This window comes from Elephantulus edwardii, unplaced genomic scaffold, assembly GCF_000299155.1.
Source record: "Elephantulus edwardii isolate Elephantulus edwardi_28Jun2011 unplaced genomic scaffold, EleEdw1.0 scaffold00089, whole genome shotgun sequence".
Classification (NCBI taxonomy): domain Eukaryota; kingdom Metazoa; phylum Chordata; class Mammalia; order Macroscelidea; family Macroscelididae; genus Elephantulus; species Elephantulus edwardii.
This window is the reverse complement of record NW_006399839.1, coordinates 3,685,408-3,702,181: the sequence shown is the minus strand read 5'-3', so window position 1 is coordinate 3,702,181 and position 16,774 is coordinate 3,685,408. Positions and strand designations below refer to the sequence as shown.

Here is a 16,774-nt window from a genome sequence, read left to right as displayed (position 1 = left end):
GATCTCTTTTTGTTTCTTGTAGTAATGTTTTATGGTTACCCATTATGTACAATGTTTGGATGAGCTTCCAGATTGATTTATGCTGGGAAGCAGGAGTGACATCCACTTCCTAAACTGGATGCCTCTGGAAAATCTACAAACTCTCTAAATGTACAGAAATGATGTGAGTTATAGAACAGAGTTCAGGTCATTTGTGCAAAACTTAATCTCAGTCGTATTCAACTTGACGACACTTAACCACTGCCAAATGAAACTAGTGCTGTTTATATCTGGAGGAATACTCTTCTACTTTGTAAATCAATCAGTCTTTGTCAGTGTGCAGTATGAAGTAACCTGGGCTTGCTGTGATGCTTAACTTTGTACTATTGGGGTATAAGTACCAGAATGGTTTCCCGGTATGGACAGTGTTTGGAGCTCCCAGTTGTAAAACATGTTCGGAAGCAGGAGTGGCATCCACTTCCTAAACCACATGCCTCTGGAAACTCTATGAAGTTGGAATTGACAATAGTTATGGAAAGGCATTAGGTCTTTTGTTCACAGAGTTGCTATGAGTTGTGCTTGACTTGACGGCAATCAACAGCAAAACAAAAATACCAAAACCCATTCTATTTAATGGACTCTAATTTACATCAACCCTATCTGATGGACTAGAATTGCCCCATTGAGGTTCAAGATTGTAATCTTTACAGACAAGAAGTCCTGCTGATAGAGTGCATTACATCCTGGACTGTTAACCAAGAGGTCAGCAGTTTGAATCCATCAACCATTCCATGAAAGAAAGAAAGATGAGCAGTCTGCTCCCACAAAGATGAACAGTCTTCGAGACCCAGTAGTGAGGTCTTATGGGTTGACGGTGACTAGACAGCTCTGGAGAATCTCTGTGGAAGCAGACTGTCACCCCACATTGATTGGATGGTGGCTTTGAACTTCTCGGCTGGCTGCTGAGTGCTCCACCCCTGCACCTTCAGGGCTCCTTAACATGTGATTGCTGTTGTTGTTGTTACATGTAGTCAGTTTGGAACCAATGCCTAGCTGACTCTCTTGTGGTTTTTGAGAGACAATAAATTGCATGGGAGGAGATTGCCCATCTTTTTCTTTTGGAGCAGGTGGTGGATTCGAACCACACAGCACAAGCCTTACCACAAAGTCACCAGAGCTCCCTTAAAGTTTATTTGTTGTTGTTGTTGTTGTTATGTGCCTTCAAGTCCCTTGTGACTCACTTGTACACTCTGTGTACGACAGCTCTGAACCCTGCTTTATCCTGAGCCAACCTTACTGTCTCTGACATTACCCCAGTCACTGAGTCAATCCATCTCATTGAGGGTCTTCCTCTTCTGCGCTGCCCTTCCACCCTCCCAAGCATGACATCCTTCTCCAAGGACTGGTCCCTCCTTGCAACACGCCCAAAGTATGTCAGACGAAGCCTAAGAATCCTTGCCACCAAGAAGCAGGCTGGTTTTACTCTCTCTAGGATGAACTTGTTTGTTCTGCTGGCAGTCCATGGTGTATTCAATACTCTTCTTTAGAGAGCACAAAAATTATTGTTACATACTACATAACAAATACTATATAATATGTTTTTAGGTGCCATTAGGTCAACTCACTGGATTCCAGTGAGGATCCTTGTCTTACCTTGCTCCATCCTCACCATCTCTGACATGCTTAAATTCATTGTTATACCATATGTAAATATTTTGTGTATAAACTGTGACGCAAAATAGGAAAATGAACATCCAAGAAGCTGTCATCTCATTGAAGTTAGAGCACAGAGGCAGCACTGCTGAAGTTCCATGTAGGTCAAGTGGCTGCATTCAGAAGCCATGGCAAAGCGATAAGCCGTAAATTTGAGTTTCAGAAAGTCAGTGTGTAATTCGCTTTTAGTTCAAGGATGTTTCCCCTCTACCACTTGTATGTCAGTTTGTCATGCTGTGGTGGCTGGTGTGCTGCTGTGATGTTGCAAATGATGTCATCGGTGTCTCAAGTATCAGCCAGGTCATCCCTGGTGACAGGGGTCCAGCCATAGTGTTCAGGTGTCTATCCATTGTGGACACGTCATCCATGATGGACAGATGCCAGCAGAACTTCCAGACTAGGATGAAAGGTCTGGCCATTTCCTTCCAAAAACTGGCCAATGAAAGCCTTATAAATGACAACAGAGTATTGGCTGACTTTTGCTTGTATTGTCAAGACTAATTAATTACTGGAAGAAGACATCATGATTGGTGAAATAGAGACCCATCAGGGAGTTAGACTGACATGTTGTTGTTGTGTGCCATCAAGTCAGGACTGACTCATAGCTAATCCTCCAGCAGGTTTATTAGAGTTCTGAGTTTGAGGGAGCTCTGGTGGCCTAGTAATAAGAAGCTGTGCTGCAATCCTGAAGGTGCATGGTTCAAATTCATCAGATGCTCTGTTGGAGAAGGAGGGGCAGTCTCCTCCTATGCCAGTTGGATCCAATTTGACGGTACACAACAAGGGGAAAAAAGGAGCTCTGAGTTTGTCCACTTTTCCCCCAGCAAGCTTCATAATTTCATTTATAAGTCATGATTTCAAAATAGATGTAAAATAAAACAACTATGAGTTATCATACCACCCCAGTAATACTAGCAAAATTTAACAGAACAGCAAGCAACAAATGCTGGCGAGGTTGTGGAGAAACTGGAACCCTTATTCACTGTTGGTGGGAGTGTAAAATGGTGCAACCACTGTGGAAGTCAGTGTGGTGCTTTCTCAAAAAGTTGCAAATAGAGATATCATTTGACCCAGCAATTCCACTAGTGGGAATATACCCCAAAGAGACCATAACTGCCATCCAAGCAGATATATGCACACCCATGTTTATCGTGGCTTTGTTCACAATAGCAAAGAGATGGAAATAACCTAAGTGCTCACCAACAAATGAAGGGATAGAGAAGTTGTGGTATATTCACACAATGGAATACTATGCTGCATTGAAAAACAAGGAACTCATGAAATATTATTCAAAATGGGTGATCCTGGAGGACAGCATGTTGAATGAAATATCTCAGTCACAAAAGGACAAATATTGCATGGTGGCACTGTTGTAAAACAGGACTGACATCAGGACTGGGGGCAGACTGAGAAAGATGGGATAAATAATGTATACTGCATTGAAACAGATGAGGGAGAAAACTGTTTAAAAGGGATATGTGATTATGTATTTTTGTCATGATAGGAGTCCAGAATGAAGGCTGCATAATGAAGTGAACCTAGGGGGAGGGATGTAAAAGAAATACAAGTATTTTTATTTTACTTTTCAAAGAGAAAAATGTACTGAGAGTGGGGGAAGGGTGGGCAGGGAGAAAAGTGCAACAATGAGTGAATGGAAATCCAAAGTGTCTGTAAATTTTCATTAAAATTAATAATAATAAAAAAATAGATGTAAAATGGAGTATCACTGTGAATCTAATTACTAAGGCTTTTTCTTTTTGCCTTTTGACATGTTCCTTGGGTTTTCCCTTATAAATATATATATAAAATATATAAAAATATATGTTATATATTTATATATAATGTATAAATATATAGTTATTTGATTTTCTGCACTGCAAATATCTCCTCTTAGTTCATAGTCTTTTTTGCCTTCTTTACCAGATCTTTTGATTAGCAGACATTTTTACCTTACTATAAATTTGTGAATTTTTGCACAATGATGATTAATTTTGATTTCTTAAGTAATCTCTTACGATTCCAAGATACAAAAAGATATTCTCCTAAGTTTTCGTCTAGAAATTTTAATTTTTTAAATATCTAAATCTTTAATCTTTCTACAGTTGTTTTTTTTGTGAATGGTGTGAGGTAAGGATCAAATTTCTTTCCTTCCCTCTCTCCTTTCATTTAGATAACAATTTTTCCCAAGAACCTTTTAGTGAATAGTTATTTCCTCACTGGTTTGTTATGTATTGAATGTCCTTTTATGTGTGAGTCTATTTCTGGTTTCTATGTTCTGTTCCAATAATAGCAGTTTATTTTGGCATCAGTAATCATACCGTTAATCATTATGTCTTTATAAAAAGTTCTGATCTAGGGGAGCTCTGGTGGCCTAATGACAAGAAGCTGCAACTACAATCGCAGAGGTGAACGGTTCGAATCCACCAGATGCTTTGCCGGGGAAGGAGGAGCAATCTCCTCCTGTACCAGTCAGATCTGATTTGACGGTACACGCACACAAAAATAATAAAATTAAAAAAAAAAAAGTCCTGATCTCTGTTAGACACACAGAGATTTTGAACATTTCAGTTTGTTTTCCCTGCCTATAGAGAATCCTGCATTCAATCCCCTATAATCTCTCCAACTGAGTTAGAGAGATGGGATGTTTACATTGTTGTACAGAGATATCATATACCTTATTCCAGGTCATGAAACGCAGACAAGACTTGGGCCCAGGGCAGGTGAGGGGACATGCTGTTCTCCTGAGCTGTGTGTATTTCACGTAGATAAGGCAGTGATGTGATTTGTCTTTGCAGAACCTGTGAACATCGGAGGAATCGTGGGAACAATTGTGAGCCTCCTTCTGCTGGGACTGGCCATTGTTTTAGGGCTCATGTTGTATTACAGCCCTGTGTTCTGCTGGAAAGGTAGGACTTCTTGGGCCCCTCTGCTTCTCTCTCAGGATTCTTGAAAGGATGTGGGTGCAGAAATGAAGCCTCTTTTAAGATCCTGCCTGAAGTCTCATTCTGTATGCTTTTTCATTTGGATGAACGTATACAATTATGAGCCCTTTTCTTTCTTTTTTTAAAAATTTTATTATTTTTGTGTGTGTGTGTACCGACAAATAGGATCTGACAGATGCAGGAGGAGATTGCCCCTCCTTCTCCAGCAGAGCATCTGGTGGATTTGAACCATGGACCTCTGGGATTGCAATGCAGCTTTTTGCCACTAGGCCACCAGAGCTCCCTTTTTTTTTTTTTCCCTTTTAGAGCTCCCTTAATGAGGCTCTTTCATCTCTCATACTTGTTTGGTTTTCTTATCTCTTCATTCTTTTGTACATTAAAAATATTTCTGGCGGGAATTCAAGGAGATTGAATTGCATTTTAACCATTTTTAAGGGTATAATTCTGTGGCATTAATTCCAGTAAAAATTTGTACAACAGGGAGCTCTTGTGGCCTAGCGGCAAGAAGCTGCACTGTAATCCTGAATGTGTGCAGTTCAAATCCACCACAAAAAGAACAAAAAAATACCCAAAAATCATATAATAAAAGTTATTTTGGAAAAATTATACATTTACCATTATATAGTTCTGAAACTTTTTGATAATCCCATGTAGAAACTCTATGCTTATTAAGTAATAGTGCCCTATTCCCTCAACTCAGCCCCTCAAATCTACTCCCTGCTTCTATGAATTTGCCTGTTCTAGATATTTCATAGAAGTGGGATAATATACCATTAGCCTTTATATGTCCAGCATATTTTACTTAGCAAAATATTTTCTTTGTTGTTGTTTGTTTTGCTTTGCTTGCATATGAAGTGTACCAAAAGCATTACATTTACTGGTGGGACTTTTCAATGGGAAAAAAATCATGATTTAATCTATCTGGGGCCTTAAAAGCAGTCATTCTGGGCCTTGGTTCAGTCTGGAGGCAAATGAGTATCTAGAAAGAATCCGTGAGTAATATTTTTATCACTGCCCCAAACCATCTATGCCTTTGAAAGATGTGAAGAATCAGAATTAGCATCATATACTCAAGATCTATCCGTTCCATAGCTTGTATTGGAACTTCACTGCTTTTGATGGCTGCTAAATCACATCCCACTGCATTGCTAGGCTACACTTTGTGTGTCCATTGATGGACTCTCTCACTTTTCATGTTGAGTCTGTGTTCCCATTTGTTTATTCAGATATGAATGTTAGATTGATAAAAAACCTTGTGAGGTTGAAATAAATAATGTTACTGGATATTAATTTCTTTTTTCCTTTCTTCTTTCAGTGGGAAGCACTTTCAGGTGCGTGTTCTCTAGATTCAAACAGAAAACCCAGCTTCATTGTCTATCTTCGTGGTCTCTTGTTCCTGTCTAAGAATAATGGCAGCAGTTACCTCTGAGGACTCATCATTTGCCAACCGCTGCACTGGCTTTCTTTTTGTTTTTGTTGGTGGTTCTATCAAGTTGTTATTGTTATGCACTATCGAGGCAGAACCGACCCATAGCTGACCCTCCAGTGGGTTTTCAGAGGCAGTTAATCACACAGGAGGAGATTGCCTGGTAGAGCAGCTAGTGGATTCAAACCGCATGCATTCAGGATTGCAGTGCAGCTTCTTACCACTAGGCCACCAGAGCACCCTATAACAGTGACCCTGTAAACAACATATCTAAACTTACCCTATCCTCACATTCATTATGACTGACTTCAGATATACGGGAGCACACTGTCACAGTCCAATCCATCTTGCCGGGGGTCTTATCTTTCTCTGGCCCTCCACCTTTTCCAGCACCATGTCCTCTTTCAGGGACTGGTCTTTCCAGACAACATGCCCAAAGTATGTGAGAGGTTTCACCATCCTTGCCTCTAAAGACCACACTGGTGGCACTACCTCCAAGACCGACTTGCTTGTTCTTTCTGTGAACAGTCAGGACTCTCATTTAACCCACTCGGGAGGTGGCAGGAGCATCTCTGTTTTCAGATACGAAATAGAAACGCAGCAATACAGTGTCGTTTCTGCAAGCTCATCTCAGAACCAAACAGTGGTGTCTGCATTTCCAACCCAGGAATTGATTCCAAAGACTGTGCTTCTCCTGAAGGGACGGACATCACCCTAAGTCAGAAGACAGGCTTTGGAAGACTAGCCTGAGCATGCCCAGAAGCCCCTCCCAAAGGGGAACACCAGCAGAGACCAGGCGACTCGATAAGACTTGTGTATTGCATTTTCTTAGGAGATTCCAGGAGGCCTCGTGGGAGAGTGCGTAACATATCTGCCTGTAACAGAAGATCAGCAGTTCAGATCCACTAGCCACACCTCAGGGAAAAATAGTCAGATTCAGATGTTTTTCTGTAAAGATTTACTGCTATGGGAACCTGGAAGAGGGTAACTCTGAGTTGGAATCAACTCAGTGGCATTAAGTTTAAGGAGATTGTGGGTAGGAGCCAAGAAATAAAAGAGCATAAGAGAGAGCACGTTTCTAATCTGTTGTTCAGCTTAACAGTACCTGACAACAACAGGAAAGAAATAAGATTCTACAGAGAAAAAGTCGTTTCTCATCACTCATTCACAATGACGGAATTTTATTCCAAGATCACAGTCCAGGAAGCAGTAGAACCTTTGCTGCCCTGTGTCTGAGGACTATTCTCCCAGTTGGACTGGCATCCGCAGGATTATTCCCTGCAGGGAGGGAGAGTAGGAAAATACTTTTAAGTTAATGGAGCTGGGTTCAAATCTCAGTCCTGTCATTTCCAGGCCTGTGGCCATGGAAAAAGTGTGTGGCCTCCTCCAAGCCTTAGTCTCTCCATCTGTCTCTCAGAGGGGGGTTAAATGAGATCATATCACTCCTAGAACTATCACTGGCTCATGCTCAAGTTTTCTTCTTTAAGAAATGAATGGTTTAGTGCAACAATGAATGAATGAAAACCCAAAATCTCTGTAAATGTTCATTAAAATTAATAAAATTTAATAATTTAAAAAAATGAATGGTGTAGCTGAGTAGGCAAAATGAGCAATATTCCAGAGAGTATAATTAAGTGTCAAACCCCTTGGTGTGGACTAAATGCAACCATAGTTCAGGACCTTAGGGAAGGGAGAACATGGTACTCAGGTGAGTGTTACCTGGGCTGCCATGAAGCAGCTGCTGGATTTGACCCACTCACCTTTGAGTTGGCAGTGCAAGGCTCTATCCATTTGGCTAAAAGACCAGAAAGAGAAATGAAGTGAGTGGAGCACAGCAAAAGGCAGTTCAGGACAGAAGGACAGAGTATTAGGAACATTCTGGGAGGGGCCATGACTTGATAGGTGCTGGGGATGTGGACACCAGCCTGATGAGTGTGAAAGGGTCATTTTGGGGTGGGAATTAATAAAAAGTACTAACTAGGATCCTCTGAAGCAACCTTGAGGTGGCATCACTATAGGAAATTACAGTCACGCCATCACCTAGTGATGTAACCAAATTGAGTGCACAGAGAATTTTTCTTATTGCCAAACTCAAAACAAACCCCACAGGTGTCTTGTCGAAATGATCTTACAAGAACCTGTAGGGTTTCTTCTCATAACAGGAGAAGAACTATTTCATTTCCCCCTGCCTAGGAGCTAATGGGTTCAAATCACCAACCTTTTGGTTAGCGAATCGGTTACGCAATGCTTAACCCGCTCTGTCATCAGGGTTCCTCTCTGTACTATATATATTGTCAAAGGGTTGAGGAAGACGGACAGTCTTCTTGATTACATGTCCTCTTTTGAAATTAGGGGGCAAGACACGGGTGATGTCATGGTATTGGTGGATTCGGAAGAGGAAGAGGAGGGGGAGGAGGAGGAAGATGCTGCAGAAGAGGAGGAGGCGGAGGAAAGCGAGAGGGAGGAATTGCCGAAGGAGGCGCGCACGCATGGCCACATCCATCACGTGACTGCGCTGGTGAATGGGAACCTGGAGCAGATGGGGAACGGGCTCCTGATTCTAGAAGGTAAGCCTTTGGTCCTTCAAATGCCATCTAGTCAGCTTCCCGGTGGGACATCTTCCAGGCGTGATTTGGGTTTTCAAAGGTTAGGAAAGGAAGTTCAAATTTACTCTTCTGGCGTTGTAATCATCTCCTAACTGACCCTCCCGTGTAAATCGCGTGGAAGTTGATTGCTCATCTTTCTCCTGAAAGAACATCAGGTGGGTTCGAACCAACAGAGTGGTGTGGCCTTTGAGTTAGCAGCGCAATTCCCTATGGACTAGGCCACCAGAACGCCCTAGTTAGCTACAGTTTAAAACTGGAGAATCTGAGGGACATGAGGTCATGGTGGTGGTGGTTGTTGTTAATTGCCTTCAAGTCGAGCACGACTCATAGCGACCCTATGAACAAAAGGCCTGAAGCGCCTCTACAACTATTGACAGTTATCAAAGTTGATAGAGTTTCTGGTGACATGTTATTTAGGAAGTGGATGCCACTCCTGCTTCCAAACCTGTCTTAGTATGTTATGTGCCATTTAGTCGCCTGCGATGTACAGTGACCTTATGTACAGCTGCTCTGAACCCTTCTCTGTCCTTAGCCAGTCTTACTAATTGCAACACACCAACCCCCATTGTCCCAGTTAGCATGAAAATTAAATGGACACATTCCTCAAAGCCTTCCTCTGGGAAGGGCCCAGTATTGGCATTGTGTTACTAAAAAAAAAAAAAATCCTATCTGTTGCTGATGAGTTGACTCATGGGAACCCTGTGTGTAACAGAGGGTACTCTTTACAGAAACAAATTGCCAGGCCGTTCTTCTATGGCACTACAAATTGAATTGCTAACTTTGCTGATAGTAGCTAACAGACAACTATTTGTGCCCCCAGGACCCTTATTGGCCTTGAAGGTGTAGGAACAACAACAAAAAGTAGACAGTGTTTACATGCACAGAGCTGCACAAGATCAGTGAGCACACAGATGGAAACAGGTAGGACCGTGGAAATAGAAACAACATCTAACCAAGGCTGTTAGAGCGGAAGGCAGCTCCGATGGCATGGTCCGTAGAAAGCAGCCCTGTTAACCTAAAGGTGGTACTTCTCTGGAAGTTCAAATCCCCTAGTGGCTCTGAGGGAGAAAGATATACCACCTCCTCCCATGCAATTTAAAGCCTCAAAAAACTGGCTGGAGGATCAGTTATGAGTTAGTTCTTCCTCAACAGCAGTGAGATTTTTTTTCTTTTCTTTTTTTTTCTTTTCAGGGAATTCTGGTAGCCTAATGGGTTCTTGTGCGTCAGGAAGTGTGACATGTCATAGGATGGAACAGGGTTCAGATCTTTTGTTTATGCGGCTGCTATGAGCCATACTTGATTCAATGGCACCTAGCAACTAACACAGCATTGTGTAGGGAGGTGCACTGTTAACTCAAAGACAGCACCTTCTAGTGGTTCAAGTCCTCCAGCTGCTCCGCAGGAGAAAGATGGGCAGTCTCCTCCCATGCGATTTATGGCCTCTGGAACCCTGCTGGAGGGTCAGCTCTGAGTCAGCTCCAGACTCGACAACAGTGAGCTGAGAGGAGCTGTTACGAGGAGGGATTTGATTAAGTGCGTGATGAATAATGGATTAAAAAAATGACAGGGCCTCAGAGAGCGGTGAGGGTCTTGAGGCCTAGCTTGGTCCAGGGAAGCTTTGAGGAAGGACTGCGCTTCAGAGTGAGATTTTAAGGATAGTTGCATTTGCAGAAGCAGAAAGGATGGAGGACAGTAGGACAAGCCAAGAGTGTGGAGGATGGATCTTTTGGAGAAATGCTCCATCTTGCTCTCTGGGATGTATCTTTTCTAATAAAACTGTCTTTACTTTCACCTTAAAAAAAAAAAAAGAGGCAGCTCTGGTGGCCTAGTGGCAAGAAGCTGCATTGCAATCCCAAAGGCACTTGGTTCAAATCCACCAGATGCTCTGTGGGAGAAGGAGGGGCAATCTCCTCCTGTGCCAGCTGGATCTGACTCTACAGTACACAACAAGGAAAAAAAACACCCCCCCACACACACACACACGGAGGAGGGGGAGCAGGTGATAGAGGGCATCCTGTCCTGCCTTACCTGCTCCTCTCAAATCTGATCGAATCGTCCACTCCTCTTTCAGTAAAGAATCACCCTGCCTAACAGCACACCCACGGCCACTGAGTTGGTTCATGACTCTTAGTGACCCCCCCCCAGTTGGGTTTCCAAGGAGGCTGTCTGTATTCCTCCCTCTGGGCACCTGGTGGATTTGAACTGCTGACCTTTCGGTGAGCTGCCTGATGTATTACACACTACACCACCAGGCCTCCTTGGAAAAAGTTACAAAGCAAAGACTGCAATGGTTGAGACCTGGTGATGCAAGTAGAAATATACTAGCTTGAAATCGTTCATTGTTGGTTCTGTTTCCCGCTCCCGCATACAGATGACAGCAGTGAACTGCAGAGTGACATCATTCAGGAGGAAGACGGACCCGTCTGAAGTCTGAAGAAGGGACTCACCCGACGTTATCTTTTCTTAAGAGCTTGGGAAAGCGAGGTTGGAGATGAGCTTTTCATTCGCCTTTGGCTTGCACCTAGGGACTTGCATTAGCAGCGGTTTGGGTCTCTCAGCGGAAAAAAGCAAAAGACAAACACACCTTTTTTTTTTAATTGGTTTGATTTGCTGGAAATCTTCTTAACGATGAAGGTGTCTTGCCCCCTAATTTCAAAACTTGCAAATTGCAGTATATGGGGGGAAGGATGCACTGAGGTGTCAGTTTTGCTATCACAGATGCTGACTGGGAGGGAGACGGAGTCTGCAAAAAGCACATGGGCTCAGTGCCTTGTGCCCTATTACAGGCCTGTCACCAGCTTCTCTGGCACAAAAGGAGTATTTCAGGGTGACAGGAACATGTCCTCTGTCATTGCCTAGGTGAGCCAGTGGCTGAGGAAGCCGGGCAAGTATCATTTCCCTGAGAAAGGGACAGAGGGGTGTCAGCTGCCACTGTTAGTCAGAAACAGGCAGTTTATGTCAAGAGCAGCCCTGCCCTTGTCACATGGGCTCGAGCATGTGTGGCTCTTTGCCTCTCCCTGAGCCTCGATGTTCTCACCTGTAAGATGGGTGACCCCATACCTACCTTACTGTAAGGAGGATCAGAGGAGATAATGTTGGATGTGAAAGTACCTGGGAGGCGCTCAGGAAACATGAGTTAACTTCTTTGCCTTTGGAAAAGAAATGCTGAATGTAAGAGTTACTGCCTGGTGCCTTTCCTTCACCGGACACTGGTTTCTGGCGAGGGCATGATCAGAGCTCTCCTGAGCAAAGTTTGCTTCTCTGAAGATGTTAATTCTTCAGAGTTGAACTGCCCCATAGGGTGGTGTCCAAGGCTGTCAGTCTTTATGGAAGCAGAATGCTGCATCTTTCTCCTCCATAGTGGCCGGTGGGTTTGAACCACCAGCCTCCTGCTTAGCAGCCCAGCACTTAAACCGCTGTGCGCCCCTGGGGCTGCTTTTCAAGGCAGAAGGGGCTGCAAAGAGGAAGTGCCTTTCAGTGTAACCTCACACACGCTTGCAGGGCTTCCCAGTTACAAAGCCCCTCGGGTGTTAGGCTCTGAGCTTTTAGCCTCTCTCATCCTTCATGTCTCCTTTTGTCATGAAAGGCAGCAGGACAAAGGTTTGACGACAGAGAACCTGGTGATAGCGATCCCTTGTGTAAACTGGTTTGTCTGGCCCTTGTTTCTTCCGCTTGGAAATGGGAGAGCTTGGTTCCTGCCCTCCTTCTTGGAGGGATTTTGACACAACATTGACCAGGCTTCCAATGAGCACAAGCAATGAGGGTAGGCCGCTGGGCCTTCCCAAGAGCTACTTGTACAGTTTAGAGATTGTTTTCTCCCCCTGATTTTGTTCAAATGTCTTAGTGGCAGGGATTTTCCAAGGGGGTAAGCGAGGTGTGCTAACTGTGGTATCTGACTTGAATTTGCACTCTTTACTGATGCCCACTCTGCTGTAATGGCATGGCTTCAAAGAGACCTTTCTCTGCTCCCAGTGATGCTGAAAATGAGAAGCTGGGTTATCTGAGGTGGCCATGAAAGTGTGATTGAGGAGGACTGATTTTCTTGGAGCAAGGGACTCTGCAAACTGAGTGACTGACTCGGTGTGTGCCCAGCTCAGACCCTGGGGAGCCAAGGAGCTGGCTGTAACCCCAGCCCTCAGGAATACCTGTGGATTGTGGTTCTCATTGCGGGCTTTTGCTGCTGGATCCTCATTCGCTTAACCACTCACTCTAAACAGCTCACGACCATGTCATGTCAGAATGGAAATCTCGGACAGGTGGCTTCTAAAGTCGCTGGGATCTGAGTTCATCTTCTCTTTGAAGTCCTCCATGACTGAATTCTGGGATTTGAGAGACCACTCTGCAGAGTCAAGCACAACAAAAACAAAATATAGGAAACCATCCGAGCTGAGACACAGGAGAAGGTGTTTTGACACCATTTGATGCTTTCTATAGCTTCCTCTTCTCCCAAACACGTGCACACACCTGATGACAGGAAGAAGCTGAAGCAGGCTTTTTCCACCAGCAAATGGGAACTTCGCAGTCCTGGTGCCAACACACTGTATACCACGCATTGCATCCCTTGAGCTGTGACCAGTGGCACTTTTCTGAGCCTGGAGTGCTCACAAATATGACTCTGTCAAGTTAAGAGCCCCAGTTAGTGGGAAGTCTTCACCTTTTAAGGCTTTTGTTAAAAGAATCCAGACTTTTGTTTTGTTAAAGATGTTTTCCAAAGACATGGTGGCAGCGAGGTACAGAGCTTGGTCCTGACAGTGGCCAAGTGCAGGTTTTTTCCCAAATCTTATGCATGGGATGTAAACCTGAGAGAAATGCGAGATCTAACAATCAGAACCAAGAAGACAAAACACTGCAGTGGTACCATGTCTGACATCTCTTTTTCTTGGCAACTTGATGGAACTCGGAGGACTGCGGGTGCACAAATCCTGGGGCTTTTGATAACAGCTACAGTGCTCACAAGCACATACAAGCTTGATTCCTGCAGCAGGAAAACCCATGATGGGAAATTTCCATACCCCCAATGCACCCAGACCTGGAATAGCATCCTCATCAGGTGAAATTTATGATGATGCAATAAATGCCAACCGGTATTTCTCACCATGGGACTGGCCAGGAGCAGCTGCTGAACAACAACAACAAAAAAATAAAACAGGCCGATCCCTCTGCATTATTCACATTTTTCATATTTGGTGGGGCGAGGTCAGGAAAAATTTAGTCCTGAGGTTATAATATGGATTTTTTTTTAAAAGACAATGGAATAAAATTATTTTTAAATAAAATGATTTTTGGTGATCTTTATTTAGACTTTATTAAGCCAACAGAAAGATCTGGGGGAAATGAATTTGTCAAAGATAAAAAAAAAATGTCACCCCCTCGTTTTCTTGTTGGTAATTTTTCATTCTTTTTCACCGATGGTAGGTAGCCTCCCTCTCACACTTAATGAGACATCTATGCCTTTCCCAGTCTCCCTTGAGAAATTTGTTGTTCTTGCCCCGTTCCTCTTTTTTCTTTTGGTCAGACAGGCTTAAAGTGCTAAGTTAAGTATTAGGATGGAAGACACAGAACTGATGGAGTGTTTCAAAAGACCATTTCTGTTAGCCCACAAAGGGCTTCGAAGGCCTTCACTTTGTGACTGATTTTAGTGCTTCATGGTAAGGAATTACGCTGTCAACCCAAAGGCTGGCAGTTCAAATCCAGCTGTTTCACAGGAGAAAGATGGGCACACTCTCGTGCGATTTACTGCCTCTGAAAACCTGCGAGAGGGTCAGCGGTGAATTGATTCCCACACAACAATACGTAACAATCCTTCAGCCAGAGGTGGTGAGGACAGCTCTGGATAAGTCAAGGTTGTCATAGGGTTACTGTAAGTGGTCTCCATTGCTCCTAAAAACAGTGCCTCATCCCACCCCTACTTCAGGTGTCCCCTTCCATTCCTAACCTCCCCAAATCCCCAGGCCCATACTTTGTCCGTAATTCTTAGTTTTTTTAGCTTCAGCCTTTGCTTCATTTAGGCCATTCAAGTGTTCTCCACACATACAGGCTTGCTCCCCATTTCCTTCCCCAGGTCCACAATTCTTTATCTAAGTTGGCGTTTGAAACCCATTTCCTTTTTAATCAAGTCTTTGTGTTCCTACCTTAACATCAATTTCCCTTTTTTAAAACCTCAGTCTTTCCATTTTTTTTTCTCCATCACATTCCCCCTAGACCTTGAGTTTCTGAGTCCCTGGTCCTGAATTCCTCTTTCCTGGATTCATGTCACCTCAGTCTGCCCTGTCCCTCCCATGTTTATCCCACATGGACTTTTTCATGGACCCCAATCTTCATCAAATCCCCTTTTCCCTCAGTTGCTCCCCCCCAACTACCCTTGGTCCTTGGCAAGGCACATTTTCGCCTTCCTTCCCCCATCCCCAGCATGTCTTTCAGTCTGTCTCATCTTTAAAGTTTCTGTGCACTGTGCTTTCTCCAATTCCCAACTTCTATCTTCAGCTCCATGTTCCTTCTGCCTTTGCCTCTTGATTTTATCTCACACACGGTTTCCAGCCCCATGTTAACCCTCAATTTTATTACACGTACACATAGGGTTTAGGGTGTTAAGGATTTCCCTCCCCCCATTCCATCTTTCATTTTCCTTTGACTCTAATCTCTTCAGACTCTCATTTTTATTGATTTATTGCTTCCTGCTTGCCCCCCCCCCCTTGACCTTGTTCCCTTTCCTCACCCTTCTCTGGTTTATGCCTCTTCACTCTGCTCTGCTCCCTCCCCCAGTTACCCGGTACTCCCTTGCACCCAGGTTTTTACCCTTCTGCCTCAGCCTTCACCTCACATCTTACCTGGTCCCTATGTACCTGGCCCCTGCTCCACACACCCCCTCCCTCTCTCCCCCCTCTTTATCTAATCTAATCCCATATCCTCTTTTTCCTGCCCCCCTCTACTAGTTTTCAGCCCCTTGGGAAACTGTCCCCATCTCTCCCACACATGCCCTCCTCCTAAGCGCCCCTCCAGCTCCCCCTGGACATCTGCACCCCAGGACCCAGCCTTATTTCCTTCCCTCTCCCATTCAGTATCCTCCTTGCTCCTCCCTCAAGTACCAGCCTCCAGCTTCTCCCCTCCAAATATGCACTCCAGCCCCCTGCCTCATTTCCTGGCCCCTCCCCTTCTCTGTCTTCAGTCTCCCTCCCCCCTCCACGTGTGCACCCCAGCCCTTGATCCCAGCCTCCCACTTGCCCTCAGCACCCCTCGCAGCCAGGATCCTCTAGGTCTCCCCACTGCATGTGTACACCTCAGCCTCCTACCTCCCCTTCTTGTTTCCCAGACGCCCACCTCCCTCTGAGTCTCCCCTCCCCACATGTCCGTTCAAGCCTCCTGCATCAGCCTCCATTTCCCTTCAGCTCGCTCTCCCCCATTCTCACTCTTCTAGGTCTCCCACGTGCACATCCCATGTTCCCCATCCTCACTTGCTGGCCCCCCAGGCCCCTGTCTCCGTCGAGGCTGCTCTCCAAGCCCCCCTCCTCTCCATCTCTCCCTTCCACGGCCCCAGGTTCACCATCATTTCACTCCTTTTAGCCTCCCCCTCCACATGTGCACCCCCTCCCCTATTCTCAGCCCTCAGCCTCCCATCCTCGACTCCCCTCAGTCCTGCTCCTGTTGCTCTTTTCCCTCCACAAGTGCACCCCAACTCCCTGTACCCCGTTTTCAGTCCTCACTTCCCTTCAGCGCCTAACTTTCCCTAGCCTCGTTCCTCCTGGTCTCCCTCTCTACATGCGCACCCCGGCCCCCCCATGCACAGCACCATGTTCCCAGCCTCGTTTCCTGACCTCCACTTCCACCCAATATGCCTCCCCTTCCCCAAGTCAGCTCTTCTCGGTGTCTCCCCCTCCACACGTGCACCCCAACTCTCTGCCCCCACGTTGAGCCCTGAGTCCCGCATCCCTGCTCCCCACTAATCCCCAGCCCCACTCCTCTGGGTCTCTCCCGTCCACATATGCTCTCCAGACCCCTCCCTGCGCCCCGGGTCCTGCACCCGCATTCCCTAGTCCCACTTCCTCCCAGCAACCCCCAACCCCTGCCCTGCTCCTTTCGGTCTCCCCTCTCCACATGCACCCCCAGCCCCC

General features: G+C 45.1%; 1 protein-coding gene across 1 annotated transcript in view; it reads left to right on the top strand.

Annotated features, from left to right (window-relative positions):
- The window catches only part of VSIG10 (V-set and immunoglobulin domain containing 10), a 44,159-nt gene extending 33,066 nt beyond the window's left edge, over positions 1–11,093 (top strand). The window contains exons 6-9 of the mRNA XM_006890495.1: positions 4,488–4,598; positions 5,950–5,965; positions 8,413–8,627; positions 11,038–11,093. Coding sequence (XP_006890557.1) covers positions 4,488–4,598; positions 5,950–5,965; positions 8,413–8,627; positions 11,038–11,093 — 398 coding nt within the window. The remainder of the gene's footprint in view (positions 1–4,487; positions 4,599–5,949; positions 5,966–8,412; positions 8,628–11,037) is intronic.
- The last annotated feature ends 5,681 nt before the right edge of the window (positions 11,094–16,774 follow it).